Below are 27,995 nucleotides of genomic sequence, written 5' to 3'. Positions count from 1 at the left end.
TCTTTCCAAACTGTCCACATCCTTCTTGGACAGTGGGACCCAAAACTGGACACAATGCTCCAGATGACGCCTCACCAGTGCTAAATAGAGCCAAAGAAGCACATATTGTGCGTCTGCCCCCCGTCCCTCTTGTTTCTGATGCAGTCAATGGGATGGATCCGCAGTGGGTGTCTGTACTGGGTTAGGAACAGCAAGTCCTGCATTTGTGCAGGGAAGCTGGGCTAGGCCAACCCTCGAGGCACCTTGTAACCCTGGGATCAGGATTGACACTCAGGCCACTTGAAAAATGAGGTTCTCCCAGTGTCCCCATTAGCTCCAGCAAATGCTCTTGCAATGAAGGAACTTTGCCTCTCTGCAGAGGCCCAGCGCAAGGCCTGGGCACCTCCAGGCCTCATCCCAGCCCTGTTTGTTGGTGCCCGGTCCGTTCCCTGCTCCCCAGCACAGAGCTGAATTTCACCTCAAGCCCCATTTGCCTCACACATCACATTTTGCTCCTGGGAAGCTCTAAAAGAAAAGCCTCAGAGCTACTTCTCTTCTGTTTCCCAAATGTGGCGAAGCACAGCTGGCAGCTGGGATCTTTCCTGGGAAGATTCAGCCTGCAGCAAACTTCACATCTAAAGTGGGGGAAAGGCCCTAAAAAAAGGAGTCTTCACAGAAACAGCTAGCTGCCCCAAGGCAGAGGCACGTGTCCCATGGCAGTGGGTCCTCTTGAGACACAATGGGCATGTCTACACATGCATATAAACACGCCTAAATTTAATGTGCATTAGCGTAATGCCCATTAAGTGGGTTTAGGCAGGCGTCTACAGGTGCGGGCATTAAAGTAGATTCATGCCATGTGGGGACAGACTTGGGACTAAAGTTAGTCCCGAGTCAGTCTGCACACACATTAATACACCTTAACACATCTACACATTTGTAAATGCACTTTAACTATTCGTGCCTAAATTTGCACAAAGAGTTGAATTTTAATGCACATTAAGGGCACGTACATGTAAACACATGCCCTTAATGCGCATTAACTTAGGCTAATGCTCATTAAAGCATCACATGTAGACGCACCCAGTGAAATTCAAGAATGGGACCCAGGCCCCTCGTGGCTAGATGGTGCAAAGACTAAGCTTTGAGTCCCTATCCTGCCAAGCAGGATCCAAGCCCTGAGGGTGGCACAGGGGCTCCCTGGACAGTGTATGGGGTCAGGAGTGCCTAACCCCACTCCTCTGTGGGGCTGGGCTGGTCTGGTGCTGGGTTCCTGGGCAAGAGGGGCTGAAGACATTCCCTCTCTTTGGTGCTTCCAGCCAACCAGCGTGCGGCAGCTCCCCTTCACGGGGGCACCTGCTAGTCCCATTCACTGTGCCCAGCTCTGGGTCATGGGTTTCACTGTTGAAGCCGGATACTTCAATGTTAGCCCCTGCCTGCCTGGCTCTTCCCCCCACAAGCCCTGAGGTGGGTGAGGGGCACTCAGTGACTTCCAGGCTGAGGCAGAGCTGGTGTGCGGATGCTTTCCTCCCTCATGCCTCTTTAGGCTGCAGGCCGCCTCTTACTGGACCCATAAGGTTTAGTACTCAGGGGAATGCCCCATCCCTGCCCCATGGAGCCATTGGTGTTCATCAGGGATGCGTCGATGCTTGGCTGTGGGGTGAGGTGGGAACGCAGGAGTCACCACACCAGTGTGGGCCTGGGGTCCTGTGCACTGGTAGTGATGGTGCTCAGCCCTCAGGAGCCCACACGGGATGGCCTGCCCCCTCTCTCCATGGAGGGCTTAGCCTGACCCAGCATCAGAGATACACAGGGATATCCAAAGTGATTGTTGGACTGAGTGGGGAGAGGGACATACTGCATGAAGCACGGCCCCTCTCAGGAAGCTAAGATGGTGGCTAAACAGGGGGGACTGACACCCTCTTTGCCAGGGACTTTATCTTAGCTTATGCTCTCTCAGAGCCCTCCCTACCTAGGCAAACTCATTGAATCACATGGAACCATTTTTGGGGGTAAAGTAGCTCCCCCAGGCCAGCATTGGCAGTAACAGGGCCTGAGAGACCTGCACTCATCACCTTCCCCCCACCCACCACCCCAAATGTAGCCGAGAACCACGGGGCACAGCCCCAGGCCTTAGCATGTGCCCAACCCTGATGCTCCCAGAGCACCCCTGGAGAGCTCCACCTCTCTGGGCATTTGTACACATGATGCTGAGACGATGTACAAGTCATGAAAATCCCCCCTTGTGTGGCTTAATGGTGGCACTCTACACATACGCAGAATTTGCAGCCTTTAAATTAGTTCTTATAAACCACATCCCAATGTAGTTTAGTTTGCATCGTTGCAACTTGCAATGACGAAGCCATAAATCTATCGTGTGTACATGGTAATTCACTGTTTCCAGCCATGCCAGCTTATGCTCCAGCTCAGCCCATCCATGCCCGCTCCTCTGCTCCCGCAGCCCTGTCCTCCCCTTCCCCCGGCTCAAGGATGGCTGCCGTAACCCCATCCTGTTGTTCTCCTCCTCACCAGCCCACCGCTGAACGCCAAGACCATGTGGCACCTCTTCCGTGTGTCTCCGGAGAACCTGCGGACCTACCAGACCTTCCCCTCGGGCAAGCGGGTGACCAGCCAGGAGAGGGAACTCAGAGATAGCTTCTTCGAATTCAGAGCTTGAGGCATGTGGGGGGGTATCCCTTCCCTGCCAGCTGGACTTCTGGAGGAGGTTACATTCCCAGAGGGAGAGACCGTGGGAAATAAAGCCCTGAGAGTGCAGCAGGGCCTTGGATTTTCTCCCCTCTCTGGAAACCCCAGGGGTGTCTGGCCGGAAGAATGCATGGAGCTGTGGATGCAAGCCACAGCCTGGCAGCACAGAAGTTCATTTTGCAGAGATTCAGCTGCTCTGAGGAGCAATGCCCCGTCTGCCCTGCACAGCCTCCTGTTATCCTCCAGACAGGCTCTGCACACAACCCAAATCCACCCCACACCCAGTCTCCCACGATGACAAATTGAGGTGCAAAAGACAGGCCCAAAATCAGCTTATCCTAGCCCTACCTGGCCTCTGCCATGATGGCACCTTGCAGTCCTTAATATGCATAGCCTCGGGGTGGGGCAGAGCTATGATGTCCATTGCACAGAAGGGGAAACTGAGGGAGGATGATGTGTAACTGTGTAGTCAATAGACTTGGCATCGCATTAAAAGGGATGCAGACACATGTTACATAGCCCCCGTATGTAGCAAACTGTGCAAATCCAGAGTGAAGTTATCCTTTGAGAAACACTGTAACTTCACTCTGGGGTTGGATGGAGGGGAGCCTGGGGCTGTCCAGAGTAAATTCACCCTTAATTTTATTCCATGGTAAGATGCAGACATCCCCGTTCCTCTATATGTCGGAGAGATTTTGCCTTGTTTCAGTGGAACTGGCTGCCCCACAACACACTCCCGCACCTGTCAGGGAACTTATGGCCCCGCTGGGCTCAGCCTCACAGCAGACAGACATAGAAACAAAACCACAGATCAAGAAACAGCAACACTGGGTGCTTCCATCTGTATTCTGAACCACAAAGGTAAACAAGGAGTAGCTTGCCAGGCCCCCTGCCATCAGGCCATGGGATCAATGAATGGCTAGTCTCTGGAGATGCCAGCCTCTGTTCCCTACAAGCAGGTTCTGCCAGGGTCCCGGGGTCAGAAGCGGATCCTAAAGGAACTGGAGAAGGATGGTGGATAGTTAGAAGCCAGGTCACGAGCCACATACTTGCATGACCTCGGAGCTGCGCTGCAGCCTGAGACCAGGGTTGGGGGATGTATCTATGCTCCAAGCATCTTAAAGCAGGGTCATGATTTGAGACAGTGGCCACATATTACCCCTGCACCCTCCTTGAGTGCCATTGTAATCTCTGCTTTCTGCTCCCTGCCCTGCTGTTCTGCTTTCTGCACTATCTGATGCTCTTCTGCCTGTCTCTCTGCAGAGCTCTGTCCAACCACTGTCCCCCTAACTTCATACTGGACTGCAGTTCCCTAGGGTTGGGTGTGAGCCTGAGCTAACAACAGAGGGTCATTAAAACTTGGTGATCCTCCATTCACACAGCAGCTGTCCTGGACACTGGGTCAGCTGCTGCCCAGAACAAACCATTTTTGAAGTCCATATGCTAGGGAAGGCATCACATGCCTGGGGTCTCTGATGAGGCCGACCAGGCAGCCCTTAGACATAACGGGCCAAGGGTTAGAAAGCAGGGGGTCCCTCACTGCCCACTGCAGGGATGGAAGGACAAGGGGTGTGAACCAGCTGGTTGCAGACAGGCTCCCTGTTTGGAAGGAGAAGCCAGGCACAGAGGACAGGAGAGCAGGTAGGCCCTTGCCCCCCTTTGAAGACTCTGGCCTGAGTCCAAGGAGTACTCAGGAAGCAGAGGCCTGGAAGAAGGTATATGGGCTGATTGCATAATCTGCAGCTACATACGACCCTGAGTTCATTCAATTAAGGAGTGTAAGGGGCCTTGCAGAACTTGTGTGTCTGCCTGCACTCACACCTCCCCGAAGAGGGGAATGGATATCCCAAAGGACCCGTGACACTGAAAGGGTGTGCTTGGGCATCTCAGGGGCTGGGAGCCAGGGCCCCGGGGTCCTGACTGGTTTCTGTATGGAGGCATGGGTTTAAATGCCACATGGCGTGTGAGACACATGCAATGGTCTTCTGCATATTGTAATCTGCCCCTCCTCCAGGGCTGCCCCATTTATATCACAGCCCCCCAAACACAGCCTTCTGGTCCTCTCCATTAGGTCTGAAGGACCAGGACGCTGTCATCACTTCACGAAGGGGTACCACAAAAGCCTGGGCCCAGCAAGTGTGGAGAGGGGCTGCGGATGGGGACAGCACCCCTAATACGAAGGGAAGCACATGGCTGCAGAATGGTGGAGCCCCAAACCATCATCCTGATGGGCAGCTGGCAGGGGGAAACCACCCCGGCTGTGACCGGCAGGGGCTGCAGCAGGCCAGCTGCTTCTGTGGAGCTTTGCCAGAAACATCATAAAGCAGGGCTTTATGGGATATGCACATGCAGCCTTCAAAGGGACTCTTCCTAGCGACTCTGGAAGATGCCCAGCACAGTTCTGGCTGGGTATGCATGTGTACTAATAATTAATGTACCCCTTCTTTATCCTAACTCTATAAAGCCTCTTTGCAGCTTAAACCCTACAGTGCCAAGCTGCAGCAATCAGCATCACAGATTCAGCATATTATGTGCTCCCAGAGGGGAAGAAATCCCTCCTAAATGTTACAGAATAAGAGCTGCCCAAGGTCTAAGACCCCCTGAAATCCTGGCTTAGAGACTGATGCTTTCTGAGAGTGTCAAGCCAAAACCATAGCTCCCTGCACAGATATGACCTGGTTTCACCACTACCTTGGTCTTTTTCCAACCCTCCCATTTATCTATCATAAACATGGATTGTGAACTTTCTCACTGTTCTCTTGCCTGCAACTCCAAGCACCGTGGGAGCCTGAGACATCCCCAAGTCAATTGCAACTCAAAGAATAATAATAAAAATCACTCTTACTGTAGAAAGTCAGGGGATTTAGACATGGCATGCTCAAATTCGGCCAAGGATAGCATGTTGTCCTGGATGAGGTCCGCCTCTCCCAGAATCTGCAAGACCCAAGAGTGAAAAGCTTGGGAGGAAGATCTACTGGCATTAGAGCAGCTGTGTTTATTTTCTAGACATGAATAACCCTGCTTGAAATGTGTTATGTGGCCAGAAGCCAAAGGGGAAAAACTCTAGACACTGTGCTACAATCTTCAGGATGGGCAGTCCTACAAAAACCAGCGTGGACCCCGAAGGAAAGGGGTAAATGGGAGGCTACATACTCGGGTTGTCAGGGCGATGAGGTCCTCTTTCTTCAGGTATTCGGTGTTGAGCAGGCGCCGGATGATGCTTTGGAGGTCTTCCTTGTCAATGAAACCATCCTCATTCAAATCTGCAGGGAAGAAACGTGGGAAGGTGGAGGAAGGAACCTGGGTTTGGGAGGGTTTGGTATTTGTTTCTGCAATAACCCTGAGCCCCACGATGCTTGATGCTGGGCAAACAGAGAATAGAAAGATGGTTCCTGCACCAAAGCGCTGCCAGTAGTAAAGCTTCACGTTAGGGCTGATTAAAAACTCTCTACAATGCACTGTGGCCAGGGATGCCCAGGATACACTGCTCCCTGGAGGAGTCAAAAATCTCAATGCATCATGGGAGATACACCCACCAAAAAAACTGGGAGAATTGGGGGTGCAAAGCAGCACTCCTACACAGAGAGTTTGGTTCCCTTTGCTATGCTCCCTACCCCTTTCTCCATAGCAGAACCCCTGAGCATCACCAAACCTAGGAGCTCAGAGCTAGCCTGAAGTTGTAGGGGCGTGAGCAGGTCAGGACAGAGGAAATGGTCTACCTAAAATTAGGATGGATCAACACTTGGTGACATGGACAAATTCTTTCAGAAACAGATGGGTCAGGAAGCAGACATCTGAGTCTGAGCTCATGCCAGATGTCTATGGATCGAATGCATACTTCTCAGAAGCCGCAGATACAATGGGTGGTAGGTGGGTGTATTGCAGTAGGTACCAGGCTTGGACTTGAGCCCCTGAAGTTCACTTCCTGCCCCAAACACAGAAAGTGTGTCCTTGGATGAGTTGCATAGTCTACCCTGTTTGCCCTTAGTGTATCCTGTGTGATATTCTCCACCCACCCTGTGTGACCTTGGGTGAGTGGCTTAGTCTACCCTGTCTGCCCTTAGTCTACCATACATGATATTCTCTACCCTGTGTGACCTTGGCTGACTTGCTTAGTTTACACTGCTTTGAGGTCCCCATCTGTGATGTGGAGTACACATCCCCTCCCTATGTCACAGGGGTGCTGGGAAAGAAGACTTCTTTGGGAATCTGTGAGATTAGCCAAGCAGGTGGGTAGACAGGCACGGCCTCAGAGCCAGCAGAGCTTGGCTGATTTATGCCATCTGAGAAGCAAGTCTGGTATATGTGGCCATCAGGGGTACATCCATGTATTGCCCCCGCATACCTACCAAGCACTTCTAGCAGTATCCTGAAAGGGCTTTGTTACACAATAATTTTAGGTGGCTCCGGGAGCTCTTAACCCCTGGATTATCCACACATTAAGATGTGCAAACTAGTTTTAAGCACCCTTTAGGCATCTTACAGTCAAACCACTCCAGGGCTATCTCTGCTCCACATTACCCAGCTCATGTTCCACAAATGCGTGGCCACTCCCCAGAGATAAGCTGCCCAAGTTTCAGTCCTCCAGCATCCCATGATGCAGTGTTCACTCCCCCACAACATTCTGTTGGGTGTGGATAGCTCCCAGCTGTAGCTCCTAGCCAGGCCCCTGCTCAACAGCTCTCTAGTCACAGCTGTGCAGGTCGGGGACAGTCAGAGAAGGTTTTTTTGCCTGAAGGTGTCACTATAAACTTGAGCTAACACTAACAGCAATCAATGTTTGAGAAACTTGAAGTGCAACATGTACCACGGCAATGTGTGGCTGGCATGTGGCATTACTTGAATTGTCTCTGAGGTTGGCACCAGTGGTGCCAGCAGATTCTGCTGGATTCCTATACAAGCCCCCCTCTTCTGCTAGGACAAATGAGATCTGACAGCTTGTGCCTATGCTTGTCCTGACAATAAGAGGATGGGTGAGGGCAGGAGCCCAACTCCCTCCCCTTAGGAGAGGAGATGGCTCATGTGCCCATTCTCCCAGCCCCTGGGAGAAGACTGTCATGGTCTGACCTCCTTTCCAGCAGACCTCTGCAGCTCCCTTGCTCCCTTGCCAAGTGGCTTTTTAGCATGCATTGCTATGAAGTACCTCAGTCCTGTTTGTAATGCACAGTCCCCCATTTGAAATGCAAATCTGTGCTAGGCCATGAGATACTCTGTGCAGCAACTGCTTTGGAAATGCCAAGATAGTTTCAGGAGTTTTTTTAGGGCTGTTTCTCTATCACTGACATCTGACATTCAGCCGCCCTTTCAAATGTATCCTTTCATCACTCTAGATCATGCATATTTATGCCAGTTTGATGAGCAGGGTAATGAGGACAACATAGCTGAACTTCAAAAGTGTCCTATTGATGTATAGGGAAAAGCCCTGGTGTCTTTAGCCCATTTTTAAAACCACTTTAAACTCTCATCTCTCTACAATTCTGTACTGATACAAAGTTAGGCTAACTCTGGGCTCAAATCTCTTTGCCTTCATAGAATCATAGACAATTCAGGTTGGAAGGGAGCTCAGGAGGTCACATCTAGTCCAACGCCCTGCTCAAAGCAGGACCAACCCCAACTACATCATCCCAGACAAGGCTTTGTCTACCTGGGTCTTCAAAACCTCCAAGGATGGAGAGTCCACAACTTGTCTAGGGAGCCTGTTTCAGAGCTTTACTACCCTTCTCATGAGAAAGTTCTTCCTAATATCCAACCTCAACTTCCCTTGCTGCAACATGAGCCCATTGCTCCTTGTTCTGTCATCTGCCCCCACTGAGAACAATTGCTTTACACATCTCTCCCTGAAGTACCTGCTGGTACATTCCTGAGAGGTTGGTTTATTCATAATCACTTTAGTGAGTGACTAAGTCATAAGGACACACCATCTTACTGAAAGACTGTACAAGCACTTCTTATTGGGTTGTTCACTTGTTCCGAGTTCTCAAATTCAAGTCAATAGCACTCTTGCAGCAGCAAATGCTAAGCTCAGTCATAATTTTGTGCAGGGTCTAATGAATAATTAATTTTTTACTGCTCTAAGGAACAAAATTCCTTTCACATTTGTTGGATCATTGTAGAGAATAATGGTGCCCTAACTTCCAAGCATACAGAGAATGTGAGAAGTTTTCTGTATTATTTTTACAAACCTGCAAAATTTCCTTTCCCCACTTCCCACTCCCATGTTGTGAAGAGGTCATTTCTTTCATGGGATAGAAGGAAAGCAATGAAGAGAGACTAATACACCAGTTTTGAATGCTTCAGTCCATCAAAAACCATCAGTATATCAATGGAGTTGCTTTGGAAATGCAATGGAAGACCAATGACTGGGTTTTAACCTCTCTCAGCTGTTGACCCAGCTAGAAAAAGAAGTATAATCAGAATCTCTTGAGCTGGATAAAGAAATGAGGTGTTAATGGACAGTAATAAGAATACTGCCAGGCAGTGCAGTGGGTTTTTTGAACCCTGGATGTGTAGGCAGGAAGAAAGAAGTTGCCTTCAAACACAAGGGGTACCCCTTGAATTCGCTTCACCTTGCTAACTTAAAAGCCTTTCGTACACTTCCATCTTAATCCAGCAATCATGCATAGCAATGGCATGGCACAGTTTAGGTGATAAGTCATGTGCTTGTCCAACAGGATCAGTGCAATGATCGGAGGTGAGAAGCCAGGTCGGGGTTGAGTGCTGAGGTGAGAGCCAAGGGAGCTGAAGCAGAAACAGGGGCCAGACCCCTTTCACACATTACCATGACTGCAGTGGAGACGACTAATATGTGAGGCACTGTTTTGTCCTTCTTCATAGATTCATAGATGTTAGGGTCGGAAGGGACCTCAATAGATCATCGAGTCCGACCCCCTGCATAAGCAGGAAAGAGTGCTGGGTCTAGATGACCCCAGCTAGATACTCATCTAACCTCCTCTTGAAGACCTCCAGGGTAGGGGAGAGCACCACCTCCCTTGGGAGCCCGTTCCAGACCTTGGCCACTCGAACTGTGAAGAAGTTCTTTCTAATGTCCAATCTAAATCTGCTCTCTGCTAGCTTGTGACCATTGTTTCTTGTAACCCCCGGGGGTGCCTTGGTGAATAAAACTTCACCAATTCCCTTCTGTGCCCCCGTGATGAACTTATAGGCAGCCACAAGGTCGCCTCTCAACCTTCTCTTGCGGAGGCTGAAAAGGTCCAGTTTCTCTAGTCTCTCCTCGTAGGGCTTGGTCTGCAGGCCCTTGACCATATGAGTTTCCCTTCTCTGGACCCTCTCCAGGTTATCCACATCCCTCTTGAAGTGCGGCGCCCAGAATTGCACGCAGTACTCCAACTGCGGTCTGACCAACGCCCTATAGAGGGGAAGTATCACCTCCCTGGACCTATTGGTCATGCATCTGCTGATGCACGATAAAGTGCCACTGGCTTTTCTGATGGCTTCGTCACACTGCCGGCTCATGTTCATCTTGGAGTCCACTAGGACTCCAAGATCCCTTTCCACCTCTGTGCCACCCAGCAGGTCATTCCCTAGGCTGTAGGTGTGCTGGATATTTTTCCTCCCTAGGTGCAGCACTTTGCATTTCTCCTTGTTGAACTGCATCCTGTTGTTTTCTGCCCACTTGTCCAACCTGTCCAGGTCTGCTTGCAGCTGTTCCCTGCCCTCCGGAGTGTCCACTTCTCCCCATAGCTTTGTGTCATCTGCAAACTTGGACAGAGTACATTTGACTCCCTTGTTCAAGTCACTGATGAAGACATTAAAGAGTATCGGTCCAAGGACCGAGCCCTGTGGGACACCACTGCCCACTGGTTTTAAAGGTCCTAGCTCTAGGAGTCACATGAAAATCACAAGTCTCTGATTTCATTACCAAAACCAAAAAGGAACATTTTTGCCCATCCCATCTGGAGAGAAAACCTGGAAAATGGAGACCCAGAGGGTTTAAAGACAGAAGGTTTGAACCTCACATTTATGACTTCTTAAAATCTCATGATTTTTAAGCTACTCCCTTGATTTGGAGGGCCTGGCTTGTGATACTGGAAGGCTAGGGATTGGTGGAGCTGTATCGTTCATATTCTACCTCAATGTTTATTCATGTAGGCTGAGATTTTTGGAAGGGACTAGTCACGCTGCCTGCCTGCATAAGATCTCTGACACACAAAGACTTAGAACTTTCTGAAAACTCTTTCACATGCCTCCATTCAGGCTCCTGAATAGCTCCTCACATTGGACAAGCATGGCCTATTTTCCCAACGTGTAGAGTGAATCTGTTGTAGACTTCACACACATAGATTATAAAGAAACACATATCAAAGAACGTTCATTTGCCCAGTGCCAGCTTGGTAAGACCCTCCCCTTCCCATGCACACTGGGGCAGGCTCCGTGGTCTCTCCCTGCTGACTTATAATGTCCTAGAGCCGAGGGTGTGGGTGGTCTCACCGTAAATGTAGAAGGCATATTCAGCCTTGAGACGGGGAGAAGCTCTGTCGCTAAAGATGGAGGCCATTCCTAGAACATCTTCAAAGGAAAAGGTGCCGTCACAGGAGAATACTTTGCAAATTCTGTCCCGAAAGGGATTTACCTGGAGGGGAAAAGAGGGGGTTGATTAAATAAACCCTGCTTACATTATAGACAATATACCAACAGAATCGTCATCATTAGACAAATTGGAAGACTGGGCTAAAAAAAATATCTCATGAGGTTCAACAAGGAAAAGTGCAAAGTCCTGCACTTAGGAGGGAACAATCCCCTGCACCGGTGTAGGCTGGGGGTGACTGGCTGGGCAGCAGCTCTGCAGAAAAGGACCTGGGGGGGACAGGGGACAAAAAGCTGAACAGGAGCCAGTAGTGTGTCCTGGTTGCCAAGAAGGCTAACGGCATCCTGGGCTGCACTGGCAGGAGCATTGCCAGCAGAATGAAGGAAGTGATTCTTCCCCTCTTTTGTGAAAGGTTGTGGACAAGTTGGAGAGAGTCCAGTGGAGGGCCACGAAAATGGTTGTGGGCTGGGGGACAGGACTGGTGAGGAAAGGCTGAGGGAACTGGGCTGATTTAGTCTGCAGAAGAGAAGTCCAAGAGGGATCGAATAGCAGCCTTCACCTCCCTGCAGGTGGCTGCAAAGAGGATGGAGCTGGGCTGGTCTCAGTGGGGGCAGATACAGGACAAGGAGCAATGGGCTCAAGCTGCAGCAAGGGAAGTTGAGGTTGGTTATAAGGAAAAACTCTCTCACCAGGAAGGTGGTGAAGCACTGGAATGCATTACCTAGTGAGGTGGTGGATTCTCCATCCTTGCAGGTTTTGAAGCCCTGGCTAAACAAAGCCTTGGCTGGGATGATGTATCTGGGGCTGGTCCTGCTTTGAGCAGGGGCTTGGACTAGATGTGACCTCCTGAGGTCCTTTCCAACCTGAATTTTCTGTGATTAACAACAACAGGAAAACATGAAATTTAAATGAAGTTCCCAGTTCTTCTTTAGAGTTCTCAGCCTCCTGGGGATCAGCTGGTCCCAAGGCTGGGTTTCATCCTACAGTGGTAATACCAAGGATCTGAAAAATGATTGTTCCTATAAAAAAAAAGCTCTAAAAATAATTCCAAGAATTTGGCACCACTTGCACCTTTGTCACAAGGCTTGTGATAGTTTATCATTTCCAGGCTCCCAGCACCTCAAGTCCTGTGTTAACTGCAGCTTTTGTTTAAAAGAAAAAAGGACATTTCTTCAGCTGAGGGTTTGTAGAGAGTAGGTTCAGAATATGACTTCAGCATTGCCGAAAGAAAATGACAAAGTTCATCTAAAATATATTCTTTTTAAGCCCCTCTCATGGGCTTGGGGGGTCCTGATTCATCATTTTGGCATAAAGGGTGGCAGATAAACAGGTCGAGCAGTTCTTTTTGAGCCATGATTCTCAGCCAGAGTCATGCAGTGCCCTGGGGTGCTATGAAATCATTTTAAGGGTGCCATAGGGAGCCAGACAGCATTAGCACTATTAGGTGTGCAAACACCTACACATGGTCATGAGATAAAGCCCAAGATTTCAAGTACAAATCCACAGGGTCAGAAACGCCCTGAGCTGTTGTGGCCTTTCTGAGCTGGACCAGAAAGAGTTGTTTTAGTACTTTTTTGTAATCAAGAAATGAGTGAAAGGTCATAGCTGGCATTTTCCAAGGGGGCCTTGAGTCTAATGAGGGATGCTTCATTCTATGGACAGGTGCCTTGAATCTAAAAATGTTGCAAACCACTGTTTTAGGGTGAAGTGAAGGAAGTCCGAGGCACAAATGATGTTCTAGCACCATCTAGAGAGGGGATAACTGCTTGTCTTTCAGAGTGTTAAGGACTAGTTCTATAAATAGAAGCACACACATGTTTTACTGCAATAATCATCTATTCCCTAATCAAAATAAAGATAAAAATAGAAGGTTTGGGACTGGTTTACTTCCATCTGCTGCAGCTACAACTGCTCATTAAAATGGAAAGAGCATGCTATAACCATAGCACACTCTGATTGTGGCACTACAAATCATTCAACCCACTCTCCTGGCTGAGGGTCAAATGGCAAAAAAGGCAAATCCAATGCCACCAAAATGTTTTATGACAGGAGACAGATGCAAATGAGTGGAAAAGGGGCACCGATAAGACCCAAGCAGGGCTTGTTAACACACTGGAGGTACATCTACATGTTCATTCATGTGCCTTTGGTAATGTGCATTAAATTTAGTACCTCCATTGTGAGGTACCAGGAAAAGGCATATTAGCCTATTTTAATGTGCATTAGCAAAAGCATATTTTTTTTTGTGACACTAAATGCACATTAAAATATGCTATCGCACATTAAAGCACATGTATAGATGTGCCCAGTAGGCTCTACCCTACAAATGCTGACATGCCTGGGTAAGTTTTCTCATAAGAGAAGCAAAGTCTTTCATTTGTTCTGATATTTTAGGGTCCCTGACTCCTGTCCCTAGCTGGATGGAGCAGGTCATTGTTTGAAATTTCAGCAATTCCAAGGCCTTGTGAACAGAATATTTGGCCAGGGTCTCTCTCCATCATTCCTCTAGGGAGACAAGTACAGAAAAAGCAGCAGCCAGATTTTCCAGCCAGCTCAGCTCAGCTGAGCACTTCTGAGCAGCTGGTTAAAAACTAGACTTGTACCAAGGTCTTATCAATGTCCATTCCAGATCCGTTACTAGAATCCCCGGTTTCTTCCATAGTCAATCAAACACACCCAAGTCTCTGTTTTTCACTTGGCATCTACCATTCAGGAAGCTTGTTCTGTTTGTCCCAGGGCCTCATAAATAAATTACTCCAGCCACAAGCACAGGAAAGCATGATCAGCGCAGAATCGATTGTAAACTTGAGGTAAAACCATATATGCATTGGCATTAGCAGATTCAACAGAAAGTAACTGAAAGTAATTTCAGATTCACACATGCAGATGCAGCACATTCACATGTCTCACAAAGCTCATTGATTTCATAGGGATCTGCCACCCTAGGCAGGCTGGCTGAAGGATTTCCATAGCTCGGACCAATGGTGGGTGGGAATAAAGAGAGCCTAAAGGGGAGTTCACCCGCTCCTCACCATCAGCGAGAGTGCTGCCTTCTAAGGAAGCCTGCAGATGACTTCTTCTGGGCTGAATGAGTGATAACACTCATAGGATCATAGAATACGAGAGTTAGGAGGGACCTCAGGGGGTCACATCTGGCACTTGTATACAATGGTTGGCTTTTTCTACCTAAAGATATTCTCTGGGTTTATTTCCCTCTCGCAATGTACCACGATGATCCCTGTTACTATTTCACGTGTAATGCGTTTAACGCTCATAATTGGTTAATGTGTTATTATCAGTAAAAAACCCTAGAGGGCAGAACTGGGAAAATGGCGATTCTAGCCGTGTGCGAGAATACAGGCAATCCTCAGACTTACGACACAATTGGTTCCCCAAAACCGTGTCTTAAGTTGAAACATTGTAACTCGGAACCAATTTTCTTATAAGAAGGAATGTTATAAATCAGGGATTGGTTCCTGAACCAAGGCCTGATACCCTGTTTTCACCAAAAATACCTCAGAATTTTGTACTTGATCAATTATAGATGAGTAATATAGCTACATTTATATTTATATGATAAATAGCAATCATATTGATTTGGAAGGACTTCTCTGAGATGACTTTGCTGGACTTTTTGCAGGGATCTTGGCTGGACTTTTTGAAGGGCTCTTGGCTGCAGTCTTCTCAGGAGTCTTGCCTGCAAGTTTTTCTGGAGTCTTGTCTGCTTTCTTAAAGAAAGTGTCCAAGCAAGTCTGGACAGATATTCTCCAGGGAGATGAGCAACACAGGGAACTTATTCGCTGGCGTGGTGTCGCATCGGATCAAGCGTTGTAAGTCGAAACTGACATCAAAAGTTGAAACAGGGCATCAATTTATAAACATTGTAAGCGCAAAACGTTGTAACTCGAAACATTGTAAGTCGAGGATTGCCTGTACATGTAATGAAAGTTTCCCAATAAAATGAAACATGGTGGAAGAATTGGCCACGGTAAAACTAAATCGTGTGGGAGGTGATCTAACTTGCCACAATAAATCAAAACGTACCTCGATAAAACAAGTTAACATATATTTTCACACGTGATTGTGACAGGCTAACTGGCAATGACCTAGCCCAGGGGTTTTGAAAGTCGAAAAGATGATTGGAGGACTTGGGATTCCCTTTCCTCACCAATCTGGTAATGATTTGGTCCAGGGGTTTTGAAGGGGTAAAAGATGATTGGAGGACTTGGGATTCCCTTTCCTCACCAATCAGGCCCCAGAGACTCACCCTCCATGTCCCCTTTGCCACCTGTAGTATCACATTGGTGGTTTATAGTCATCTTGTGGTCAGTCATGACCCCCAAGTCCCCTTTGGTTGTGGTGCTAGCAAGTGCAGCACTGCTGAGCCTATAAATCTGATGCAGGGTTTTTTCCCTCCGAGGTGGAGCACCTTGCATTTCTCCATATTGAATGCCATCAGGTTTTTATCCGCCCACCTTGCAAGCCTATTGAGGTCGACCTGGATCACCAGCCTATCCTCAAGTGTTGATACTCTTTCCCAAAGTTTAGTGTCATCAGCGAACTTAGCCAGTCTACTTCTGACACCAGACTCCAGGTTGTTTATGAAGACATTAAAGAGTACAGGTCTGAGAACAGAGCCTTGTGGGACACCACTGGTCATGGAGCACTGTAATGATTCACTTCCATTGACTTCCACTCTCCGGGTCCAACCTCGGATCCAGTCCCCCAGCCATCAGACTGTGGTGTAGTCGAGGCCGCAGTTGCCCAATTTTTCCATGAGGACATCGTGGGACACCAGGTCAAAGGCTTTTTTAAAGTCCAAATATATGACATCAACCTCTTCCCTTTTGTCCAGGTGATATGCCATCTGGTCATAGAAGGAGATGAGATTGGTCAAGCAAGACCTACCTGCAAAAAACCTACCTGCTATCCCTCAGGATGTTGCCTTCTGTTAGCTTGTCAAGAATGGTTTCTTTGATAATTTTTTTCAAGATCTTTCCAGGGATTGAGGTCAAACTGATTGGCCTATAGTTTCCTGGGTCTTATTTCTTCCCTTTCTTGCAGATGGGCACTACATTGTCCCCCTTCCAATCTTCAGGTACTCCACCTGAGTGCCACGAATTCTCAGATATCCTCGCCAGTGTCTGCACTATAATGTCTGCCAGTTCCTTTAACACTCTTGGGTGTAGCCCATCCAGACCAGCTGATTTAGGGGGGTTCAGCCTCTGAAGATGCTCCCTCACAAGATCCATGTCAATGGTGGGCACATATTCATCTTCACCCGTTGTTGCTCTCTGTTGGACTCTTCCAATTTTTTCCACTTCTTTCTTGAAGTGCAAGGCCTAAAAATGGACACAGGGCTCCAGGAGAGACTTCCCTGGTGCTGAATGAGCAGAAAAATTCCTTCCCATGAGTTGCCTGCCAGTGACTCTCCCATGAATACAGCCAAATTTGCTACTTGGCTTTTTTTGCAATGAGAATGCTAGCTTTTCTACAGCTTATGGCCGACTGTAACCCCATGAATGTCCCTAATGAATGCTCCAGCCTGACAAGCAGAGTTGGTTGAATCATGGAAACACATTCCATACGGGAAAAGAGCAAGAAAAGAACAGAACATTGGCTGTATTAGGAGAAGTGTTGCCAGCAGATCAAGGGTAGTGATTCTTCCCATCTATTCTGCACTGGGTAGGCCACATCTGGAGTCCTGTGTCCAGTTGTGGGCCCCCACTACAGAAAGGTTGTGGACAAGTTGGAGAGAGTCCAGTGGAGGGCAGTAAAAATGGCTGTGGGGCTGGGGGACAGGACTGGTGAGGAGAGGCTGAGGGCAATGGGCTGACTGAGTCTGCAGAAGAGAAGCCTGAGAGGAGATTGAATAGCAGGCTTCAACTCCCTGCAGGGGGGCTGCAAAGAGGATGGAACTGGACTGCTCTCAGTGGGGGTAGATGACAGGACATGGACCAATGGGCTCAAGTTGCAGCAAGGGAAGTTGAGGAGGGTGGTGAAGCACTGGAACAGACTCCCCAGAGAGGTTATGAACTCTCCATCCTTGCAGGTTTTGAAGACCTGGCTAGACAAAGCCTTCGCTGGGATGATGTAGTTGGGGCTGGTCCTGCTTTGAGCAGGGAGTGGAACTAGATGTGACCTCCTGAGGTCCCTTCAACCTGAATTTTCTAGGATTCTCTGATTCTAAGGACATCAACATTTGCAATGAGCAGAAAGGATCCTTAGACTTTGCCACCAGGTCAGCCTCTGTTTGCCTCCAGATGGCAGCCTTCTCCTGCAAGGAGATCCTTCCCCAGACAAAACGGCATCTGAACACTGATTAGGGAGCCAAGGTCTGCAACTCTTAACCAAGAGGAAATTTTTAAAAAATTTAAAAAAGAAGTCAATGTTGTTTCCAGTCCTGGCCACAGTCCTGTCACTTCCTGTTGGCTGAGGGTCTTCATTCCCACAGTGGCATCCCAGAGATGTAGAACTTGTATTGAGAATGCATTAAAATAAGAATCTTTACATGGTTGGTAGAGTTGGGAAATGAGAAAGGACCCCCCCACATGTGACACTACATACATATATAGCCGTTCTGTGTTAAAAAGAGATCTGGATCATGCCAGGTACTGGGAAATGTCTGTGACACAGAGGTGAGAAGAGAGACAGGAGCCCTCATATGCTAAGCACGTTACTGCCCTGAATCCAGTCTGGAAAACTTTATATAAGCCTGCTCCATTGATGAAGCGTGTGGATACTCCCTCCACCCCTGGCTGCAGTACTTTCCCTGTGACCACCTGCTGCATTGTACCTCAAATCCATTGGTAAAGTACATGTAATGTGGGCTGCCATAGGCCTGGGATTTTCATTTATAGACTCATAGAAGAGTCTTGTTGGCAGGGCCCTTAAGAGGTCACATCTAGTCCAATCACCTGCTCAAGACAGGTCCATCCCTCTCTGAACCATCTTAGGCAAGAGTCCATCTGACCTGCTCTTTAAAACATTGCAAGCACCCCTCTCGCACAGCCAGCAAGCATTACAAAGGCCCTCTTACTTGCCAGGTAAAACAGAGAGACAAGGCACTCTCAATGCCCTGTCATTGCATGGACAGGAAGAAGTTTGTTAAAATACACTTGAGAGACCCCAGGAAAAGGGCCACATGCCATGACATAGGAAGGCAAAGCCTCCACAGCCCATGCTTATCCGGCCATGCGGTAAAAATCCTTCCTGACCCCAAGTGCAGCATCAGTCTGACCCTGAGCGCAGGGGCAAGACCCTCTAGCCAGGACCCTCCAGGTTTGAATCCCAGCAGGAGCATTGGCACAGCCCAATCTTCATCCCCAGCCTGGCCGCGGCCAACACCCAATGCTGCTGAGGAAGATGAAGAAAACTCTTGACACGTGTGGCAACAGGAATGGGAAAAAAAATCCTTCCTGGCCCCATGTGGCAAACAGCAAAGCCCAGGATCTTGGGAATCATGCAACACCCTCCACTCTGCTCTGCTACCTAGGAACAGCATGCAGAGCTCCACATATCACATCCCTTGATGGGAAAGCCCTCTTCTAACACCCTTTCCACTTCATAAACTTATCTCAGCTCCTTCCACCTCCTTTCATAACCAAGCCAGTGGTGAAGCTCTGTGTAACTCTCCTGCAACACATAGTCCTCTCCAATTCCCACCTGCTCCGGGCTGCAGAGCTCTTCTCATTACCATCGAGTGATGTGTGCATGGGGATCTCCCAGGCTTTCAACTACGTTTTTTCTAAGGCCCACCCCAGGCACAGCTACTCCTAGATAACCCTTGACCTATGCTTATCCAGCTTCTTGAAAAAAGTTCAATGATGGGGACTCCACAACTTCCCTAGGCATCTAGCCCACTGCCTCCCTGCTCTAACAGTGAAGTTCTTCCTGGGCACGTCTACACAGTCATGAATGCACAGTGGTTACTGCACATTTAATTTAGTACTTGTATAACCAAGTACTAAATAAATGTGCAGTAACCAGAGGTACTGTGGAGTAGCACTGGTGAATGCCTTTTTAGTGATGCTACTACTACTACTAATATTGTGCAGTAGCATATTAGCAGTGTTCATGCTGTGACACACTACTGCGCAGTGTTATTAGGTTATTGTGCACTTAGCATCTCATGGAGACACTTGCCCCCTGAGATCCAATTTAAACCCACTTTGCTGCAATATCCAGCCACTGCTACATGCCCTACTTTCTGCAGAGATAGAAAAAAAATGAGTTTTTCTAAATTGGGTTTGGACCCCTTTTGTTTTAATTTCCTTGCACCCTGAAGCACTACAGATGCTCAATGGAGCTGCTGACAAGAACAGCCATTATACTGAGCAGCTCAACTGGGTTTGGCCCCCCAGGTGTGGAGTAAGATCCTCCAAAAGACTGACTCCCCAGTGCTTCCAGTCTGGGGCAGAAACACCAGGTCTCAAGAGCTTCAGGAGTCTCCAGCTGTGAGGCATCCCTGCTACATGGGTCCCTGGCTGCAGGGTCATCCTCCCCAGACCCAGCCTGCTCCCTCAGAGCCTGCTTCAGATTCAGCAAAATTTCATTGAACCGTATCTATTTCAATGATGTCTCAAGATTGACACATCAACGTTTAAAACTCCCCACCAACTCCAGCCTAAGACTTCTCCACATCAAAAGGGTGTTGTGGGGTAACCAGCCATAATGACAAGAGCCAGTCAAGTAAGTCAAAGGTAATGTGAGCCTAGCAGCCCATGGATTAGCAAGGTTAAGGCACACAGGTTTCTGTAGCCAGTGGCCCATGTGGGAGTGAGGTGGCTGGCACCGAATCCCCATGTGCCCATTTATAGCTGGGTCATACATTCATAGAAAATGAAGCCTGCAAGAGACCTCAGGAGGTCACATCTAGTCCAACTGCCTGCCCAAAGCCGAACCAGCCCCAACTATATCGTTCTAGCCAAACTGAGCCTTCAAAACCTCCCAGGATGGAGACTCCACCACCTCCCTGGGGAGCCTGTTCCAGTGCTTCACCACCCTCCTAGTGGGAAAGTTTTTCCTAATATCCAACCTCAACTTCCCTTGCTGCAGCTTGAGCCCATTGCTCCTTGTTCTGTCATCTGCCCCCACTGAGACCAGCCCAGCTCCATCCTCTTTGCAACCCCCCTGCAGCGAGTTGAAGGTTGCTATCAAATCTCCCGTTGCAGAATAAATCATCCCAGTTCCCCCAGCCTCTCATCAGAAGTCAATCAAGGACAACATTTAGCATGAGTCTGGAATTAAGCTCCGTGCCCCTGAAGCTGTAGCAAGGCTCTATAGCTGTTCCTGCCACCGCAGGCAGGTAGAAAGAAATATACAGTCTCATTCCACTTCATTAACAAATGGTAAGGTACTTAGTTACTATGGTAATGGAGCCCTATAAGCCCCAGACAGAAAGAAAATCAGCTACTGTATCAGAGGATTACAAGGTTGGAAATCTCTATAAAAAAGGGCTGCTGGGGTGATGCTGAGAATGATAAGCCAGGCAACTGTGCTGCAGGTAAACAAGTGGAAATAGTCATTAGAAACAGAATTATACAGCACTGAAACAATTGTGAGGCTGTGGCAGGGGAGGGGGGGAGAGGGGGGTGTGTGGGTTGCTACCAAGGAAAAACCGTGTGTTGCTAATCTATTAGATTGCTCTGATTTTACCTAGAAAATAGAGGAAGAAAGAAAACCAGCTGATGAAAGTCTTTGGCACAGTTTCTCACCCGAGGAACTGAATGGTTCAGGGATGGGAGTCAAGTACCATCTAGATCAGAAACTAGGGGGGTGACGGGAATCAAAGAGGAAGAATAAATGGCCTGTTTTCATCTTGGCCAAGGTGTGCAGCAGCATTCGGTGAGGCTCTGTACATTAGGGGCTGTGTTGTTTAACATGCTGTTGGGCTACAAGGACTCAAAGGGTTGACATCAGGGGCAGCTTGGACCCAAAGACATTTGAGGCTAGCAAGTGAACCAAGAAACAGCTCAGCAGATGGAGGGAGCAGGCCCTTGAAAAAAGAAGCCAATGGTCAGAGCTAAACTGCATAGGCTGAGGGCTTTCCCTGATTGCCGATGCACCGGCTGCAAATGGGTCTATGACCTGTGCTTGTTGGAGCAAATGGTCTGGAGGAGGAAGGGTGAGTATGATTCTCAGAGGAAGCCAAAAGATGGAGCTTCTCGGCTACGGAGCTCGCTAGAGTGGCAGACTGGGGATTTCAGAGCAAAGCAAGGCCAGTTACTTCCCTCATTGGTACTGTGGTCTTTGAGGTGTAGCATCCCCAGGGTTTCCACTGTTGATGTGCAGGTGCCTTTTGATCACCAGAGAAGCTTCTACTGAGGTGGTCCATGGGCTCCAGTTATCCTTGTTTTCCCATCAAGACAGGTATAATGGGAAGAGTGGTCCTGACTGGCCCTCAGTTCCTGGAGCAGAGAGAATATCTCAGCGGAAGGGACTTTTCAGGCCTATCCACCGCCGCCACCAGACAGGAAAGTAGCACTAACACAGCTAACTTCAGTCACAGAAGTGGCATTTCAGACCACTTACATGGATTACCTTACCAGCTGTTCCTGGGAAGTCACGTAGCTAAGTCACACAAAAAGGAGATGACGGAGGAAGAAGCCAGCCTGATGGATGTGGACAGTTTGGAATGAGTCCAGCACAGGGCAACAACAGTGATCAGAAGCGTGGGAGGCAAAACTTATACGAGGAAAGGCTGAATGAACTAGAGGTATTTAGTTCAGAGAAGAGAAAGCTGAGGTGGATTTGGTAACAGTCTTCAAATATCTGAAGGCCAATGACAGAGAGAGTGGAGGTGAGCTTTTCTCTGTGGCTGCAGGGGACAGGACTAGGAGCAATGGTCTCAAGATGCAGCAGGGAAAAATTAGGAGAAGCTTTCCGACTGAGTGTGGTCAGGCATTAGAAAAGGCTACCTAGAGAAACTGTGGAATCTCCATTCTTGGATATTTTCAAGAGCAAGTTGGACAGACTCTTGGCTGAGATAGTTCAGTCAGGCATGATCCTGCCTTGAGCAGAAGGCTGGACTAGTTGACCTTGAGATGTCACTTCTAGCCCTACTTTCCTATGATCCTATAGAAGGGAAGTTAGCAATGGGCCTCATCATTTTCAAGGGACAGGGTGTTGTATGCAGTAGTTGCCAATGGAAAAGATAGCATGGAGAATGCACTTGTTTCATGACAATCTTTTATGGGAACAACTTTCACTATCCTCCATGTTATGGTAGTGCAAGAGTGATATTGTAGCTGCAATGGTCCAGAAATTATGCGAGAGCCAAGGATATCACCCTAAGAAATCCTTGCCCCTCTCATAATTTATGGACAGTAACAACTACAAAAATCACTCTTACATGACTTGTTTTAAATGACTGATTTCTTTCCCTGGCAGAAACCCGCCCTGCATTTTGGCCAGATGGTTGGTCAAAGGGGAGACCATGCTTACAAATGCTCTGGGAGTGGGGGTGAGGCAGAGAGGTGGCCAGCACTGCCAGATGGTGCAATTTAATTTAAATGTGTTAAGACTACAGAAGATGGTGAGGCACTCCAGAAGGACTTCACAGGAGCCGGCAGATGTACTGCCAAGTTGCAAAAGGTAATGTGCGCTGTAAGAAATAATATGAATGCATCGTACCCATTAATGGGTTCTAAATTAAATTTAGCCACTCGGGGAAAAGACCTGTGTATTGTTGTGGACGCTTCGCTGAAAACATCTGCTCCGAACATGGTCACAGGCAAAGAACAGCAAACAAAATGCTAGTTTGTGCAGAGTACAGCACTGAAAACATTTGAGATGCTTTCTAACCCAGAGGAGGCTTCCTCATGGGGGATGCTGTATGCAGTCGAGAAAGAGAAGCAAGCGAAAGAGAAATCATGACAATGATTAGAGCCTGGGAGAGACCGTGTGTGAAGACAAGGATTGCTGAAGGCGGCAGGTGACGGGATATGGCTAATCACATGGGGCAATGCATGCATATCATACACCAGAGTCACCCAATCATGAAGCCCTTCTCCACGCAACAAGAAAGCATTAAAATACTCTGAATTGCAAGGGAACAGGACTCTACATCGTGGAAATTCAGGTTTTTTGCCATCTGGTCTGATCTCTGGGGGAACACCAGCCATGAAGTCACATCTAGCACTTCTGAGTTGCTGTTGGAGTGGCAGCATTTATTTTAGAGAGAAACTAGGACTCAAAAAGCCCAGACTCCTCTCCCAGTCTCGGGGCACTGTTGCTCCCACCCACATGCAGCCATTTAACGAAAAAATCCTAAAGATGGTCCATGCCAACCGTTCACAGCCAAGAAACACTGTCTGAAAGCAACACTGAAAACGCCCTACCACGTGTTGCACATAAAAAGCAGCAGAGACAAAGGCACAGCTGATGTCCTTCCACTGCAATGGCAGAGAAAGGTTAATATATGCCAGGAAGAGAACCAGGCCTCATACAACAGCGGAAGACACTAGACAGCCAGTTGGGCTTGCTCAAAGTGTTGCAAATGATGGAGACTGCACTGTGCCTCTAGCAAGTTGTTCCAGGTGTCAGCTGCTAAAAACCGTGCTCCTTAGTTCTAGGCTGAATTGGCTGCTGGGCCTCTCCCTTTCATTTACACGCGGTCCAGAGAGACAGCAGTGCAATGTAGCCACCCCTGCGCTAGCTGTGCAGAAGCTAGCTGTAGGACAACCCGTAGCTTAAACCGATGGGAGAAGCAGAAAGAAAAGTGATACAAAGCTGGTCACCACCTGTTGACGTGAAGGATTTTTGCCTTCCTATGTAGCATGAGCTTCCTCTGAGTGTGGTCTCTACCTGGGATCACTTGAATGTATATTAATGACCATTACAACAGCAGGACGTTGGCCACTGTGGTCCCCTTGTTTTCCCTGTACCAGATTCAGGTGTGACATCTGGTGCTGTGTCAGAGTTGGTGGTAATTTTTCTAAGAATTTAGATGATGTATTTGTCTGGGCTGGTTTGGACAAGGCTGGTCCTGCCTCAGGCAGGGGTTGGACTAGATGTGACCTCTGCAGCTCCCTTCCAGTCTCACTGCTTCAGGATTTAAATGATTTCTATGATTTCTGCAATTATGGGTTTATCTGGGCTGGTTTGGACAGGGCTGATCCTGCTTCAGGCAGGTGTTGGAGTAGACGGACCTCTGCAGGTCCTTTCCAGCCCCACTTTTCTATGATATCTATGATTCACTGACAGAGTCTGGCAGGAGCCCAGAGAGCTCTCCCTCCCCTGTGCTTGAGTTTTCATTATCAGTGCTATAGGACATCTTTTTTTCTTGGCACAACCACTTTTCTCACAGTATTATGAGGAGGTGTGGGCATGCTCGGTCTCCACAGCTGATATTTGAGGCTATCCCTGTACTCTGGATCTTCACGTTCCTTGGCTGTAAAGCCTGAAATTTCTGGAGCTTTTCCTTTCTCCTTTGCTATTTACTATCAGCTCCATATTGTCTTCAAACAGAGGAGTGCCCTGCCTGATTCCTGTGCCTCAATTACAGCTAAAAGATGTTCCTTCTTCCTTCCTTCAAGCTTGGCAGTAGCCACAACCATGGCACCTACAGCAGCAGCTGGCAGCTTGCTCAGACACCCATCAATCCTCTTCATGGAAAGGATGCACCGGTCCTCTGCACCTGACTCATCTTCTTGGCAATCCTTCACTTCTACCACAGCTCATTCATGGGTCTTGAGGTGACTTAAAGAGTCCAATCCTTGAGCCAGACATCTGTCCGTGGTAGTTGCAGGTTTTTCTGCAGGGGAGGTTATGCTGTAAGCTGGGGTTCCTCTCCTTTTCCTTCCTCTGCTCTCTCGTCTCTGCTCCAAAGGCAAGACTCTACCTCAAAATGGGCTGCCGTTTGGTTGAGGTTGTGGCACCACTGACATTTGTTGGCAGCCAACTGTTTCTGTGTCTTGACATCAGCATCTGTTTTCTTGGGGTAGACCATCAATGTGTCCTTGTAGCATTTTCTCTGGCCACCACGATCTTGCAAGCCACAACTAAACTGGGAGTAGAGCACTTGTTATGGGAGTTGAGAGTCAGGCATCTGCACGCAATGTCTAGTCCAGCAAAGTTGGTGATTAAGGATCACCAACTCCATGCTGGTAACCTTGGCTTCCTCAAGGATGCTGGAGTTTGTGCAGCAACCATTGGATGTTGAGGATTTTCCGGAGGCATTGTTGATACCTCTCCAAGCTCTTGAGATGATGATAGTAAGTCACTCACATTGCACATCCATAGAGGAGATTGTCACTTGTCTCACTGAGATGCCAGGCCAGGCCAGGCCAGTGCTGTGACCCAGACATGGGAAGCGTGATCGGGTGATGTCTGTCCATCCTCACTCCTTACAATCTCCCTCAGAGCTTCACTGCAGCTGTGGGCTCCCCTCAGCCTGAGCATCCAAGGCTGACCACAGGCCACCAAACCCTGTCATGGGTCTTCATCAAGTCATACCTGGGTTGTTCTGGGCTGGGCTGGGCTGGGCTGGGCATCCTCTTTAGGCTCAGTGTGTCTGCTTTCCAAGTCCAACCCAAGACAGTGTGGGGAGATCGAACCCTACAAAACAATCCCATGCACCGGTGCAGACTGGAGGTGACCGACTGGGCAGCAGCTCCGCAGAAAAGGATCTGGGGGTGATAGGTGACAAGAAGCTGAACAGGAGCCAGCAGTGTGCCCTTGTTGCCCAGAAGGCTAATGGCATCCTGGGCTGCATTGGTAGAAGTGTTGCCAGCAGATCAAGCAAAGTGATTATTCCACTCTATTCAGCACTAGTGAGGTCACATCTGGAGTCCTGTGCCCAGTTTTGGGCCCTACACCACAGAAAGGAAGTGGACACATTGGAGTGAGTCCAGCAGAAGACAATGAAAATGGTTGGGGGGCTGGGGGACAGGACTGGTGGGGAAAGGAGGAGGGAGATGTGGAATTTCACACCAGATGAATGAGCACAGCTTCAGTTGGACATCTTGGTTCCAGCAAAGAGAGAGGCCATGCTCACACCTCCCAGGGACCCTTCATCTCCTTTGCCCATACCCTTTGGCCAGGGTTTCAAAAACCAGACAAACTCCCTAAATTACACACCTCAGCGCAACAATCCTGCCCTATTAACATTTCTCTTTGGCTGCCATTGTAGCCCGCTCTTTTCCTTAAACCTCCCAATCTGTATGGAACCGAGCAAGGCACTCATTGGACTGCTCTTGGGGGAGTGCATTGCATCTGCAAGAGAGTTGCGTGGAACCATGTTTGCAGTCCCCAGGCTACAGTGCAGGGGGAGGGTGTCCAGTTACCCCCACTTCAGGACTTTGCTGGTCACTATATGGGGCCAGGCAAGCTGGGATTGTGACTTGGTTATGCTGATGCTCCTGCTGGGACTTAAACCTAGAGGTTCCTGCCTGGAGGATCTTACTCCTCTACTCAGAGTCAGCTGACCTCCCGAGGTCCCCTCCAGCCCTGTTTCTCTATGACCCTGAGGTTAAAACCAGACTTAGCATTTGAGGTGGTTCTGACTGATCTCAGTCAAAACCTGGGGGGGGGGGGGGGGGGGAGGAGGGGGGGGGAAGAGGCATAGCCCTTTACACATGTATCTTGTCCTTGATAAACGGCAATTAACTTGAATGAATGGAGATGGTGTGGGGAGGGTGAGCACATTTTATCTTGCACACTTCACCAGTATTTAAAGTGAGACAATGGGCTTGTACTTCTGTAGGATCCCAGGATAAAGGGCTTTCTCCTGGGAGAAGTGCGATCTCTGTTTTTAGCTTATGAGTGAAGCTACACATTATACTTAGCCCCTGCTAAGGGCACTTCAAACACAGCATCTGCGCATTAAAGCTCCTTAATGCAATCTAAGTGCCCTCTGAGCCTCTTGAGGTGAAGCCACTTCAGGTGAGGGTTAAATCTAGGCTGTGCTACCTAATTCACATTAAGGTAACTTCAGTCTACTCCATGGAAATAAGAAGAGTAATTTGCAGTCCTCTAGCATCCCAGGATGCACTGCTTCCAACCCCTCTCCCAGGGATGGACAAGTGTCTTGGCTACTAGACAACCCCTGCTCACGAGCCCTTCAGTGGCAAGTCTGAGTTGTGCAGGCAGAAATTGTATTAACCCCTAACATGCAACTGCTCACAGCATGGTCTAACTTTAACACCGCTTAATAGTCCACAGATTTAGTCTGGACTGAGTGTAACCTGGAACTTTACCTTTAGTGAGTCCTAAATTGAACATGTGACATCACCCAAGGGGTGACAGAGGGTTGGGGCCAGGAATTGCCAAATGCAGTCTAGACAGGTCTGGTGATGTTGTATCTCTAGCCCTGAACCAAAATGTGGGTGTCATTCATTGCTCTGCCACTGACTACCAGGGTGATCTCCAAATTACTTCATCCTTGATCTCCCCTTGCATACAATGGGAGATTTTCCTCCTTGCTCTCCCCCACCCTTCTCTGCTTAGATTAAGATCTTCAGATGTGTGTCATACCATGTATTTGTATGCCATCTACCCCAGTGGGATCCTGTTCTCAGCTGGGCCTGTTAGAAGGCAGTGTAAAATGACTGATGCACCACTGCAAACTCTATGGGTAAAAAAAAAAAGACACTGAGTTTATTCAGGACATATGCAGCTTGAATAGCAATTATCTTGTATTAATTGAGAGGCAAAGATTTCTTTCTGTGATCTCTTATTGCACCAACTAAATAGCTGGGATAGCATTAGACAAGCTTTTGATTGCAAGGCATTTTTTAAGCAAGAAATCCTTACCACTCCCATA

The 27,995-nt window shown here is 48.4% G+C and overlaps 2 protein-coding genes across 3 annotated transcripts in view; one reads left to right on the top strand and one right to left on the bottom strand.

Annotated features, from left to right (window-relative positions):
• The window catches only part of CIMIP2C (ciliary microtubule inner protein 2C), a 36,706-nt gene extending 34,044 nt beyond the window's left edge, over nucleotides 1-2,662 (top strand). The window contains exon 4 of the mRNA XM_006257873.3: nucleotides 2,512-2,662. Coding sequence (XP_006257935.1) covers nucleotides 2,512-2,656 — 145 coding nt within the window. The 3' untranslated portion in view covers nucleotides 2,657-2,662. The remainder of the gene's footprint in view (nucleotides 1-2,511) is intronic.
• An 853-nt stretch (nucleotides 2,663-3,515) lies between these two features.
• The window catches only part of CIB4 (calcium and integrin binding family member 4), a 70,527-nt gene continuing 46,047 nt past the window's right edge, over nucleotides 3,516-27,995 (bottom strand). For both annotated transcript variants that reach the window (XM_019488937.2, XM_014608866.3), the window contains exons 4-7: nucleotides 11,134-11,275; nucleotides 5,839-5,948; nucleotides 5,531-5,619; nucleotides 3,516-3,686 (exon numbers count right to left, since the gene is read on the bottom strand). In XM_019488937.2, coding sequence (XP_019344482.1) covers nucleotides 3,665-3,686; nucleotides 5,531-5,619; nucleotides 5,839-5,948; nucleotides 11,134-11,275 — 363 coding nt within the window. In that variant the 3' untranslated portion in view covers nucleotides 3,516-3,664. The remainder of the gene's footprint in view (nucleotides 3,687-5,530; nucleotides 5,620-5,838; nucleotides 5,949-11,133; nucleotides 11,276-27,995) is intronic.

Source organism: Alligator mississippiensis, chromosome 1 (genome assembly GCF_030867095.1).
Source record: "Alligator mississippiensis isolate rAllMis1 chromosome 1, rAllMis1, whole genome shotgun sequence".
In the NCBI taxonomy this organism is placed as follows: Eukaryota; Metazoa; Chordata; order Crocodylia; family Alligatoridae; genus Alligator; species Alligator mississippiensis.
Note: the sequence above shows the minus strand (reverse complement) of the source record. Positions and strands in the feature narration are given on the sequence as shown.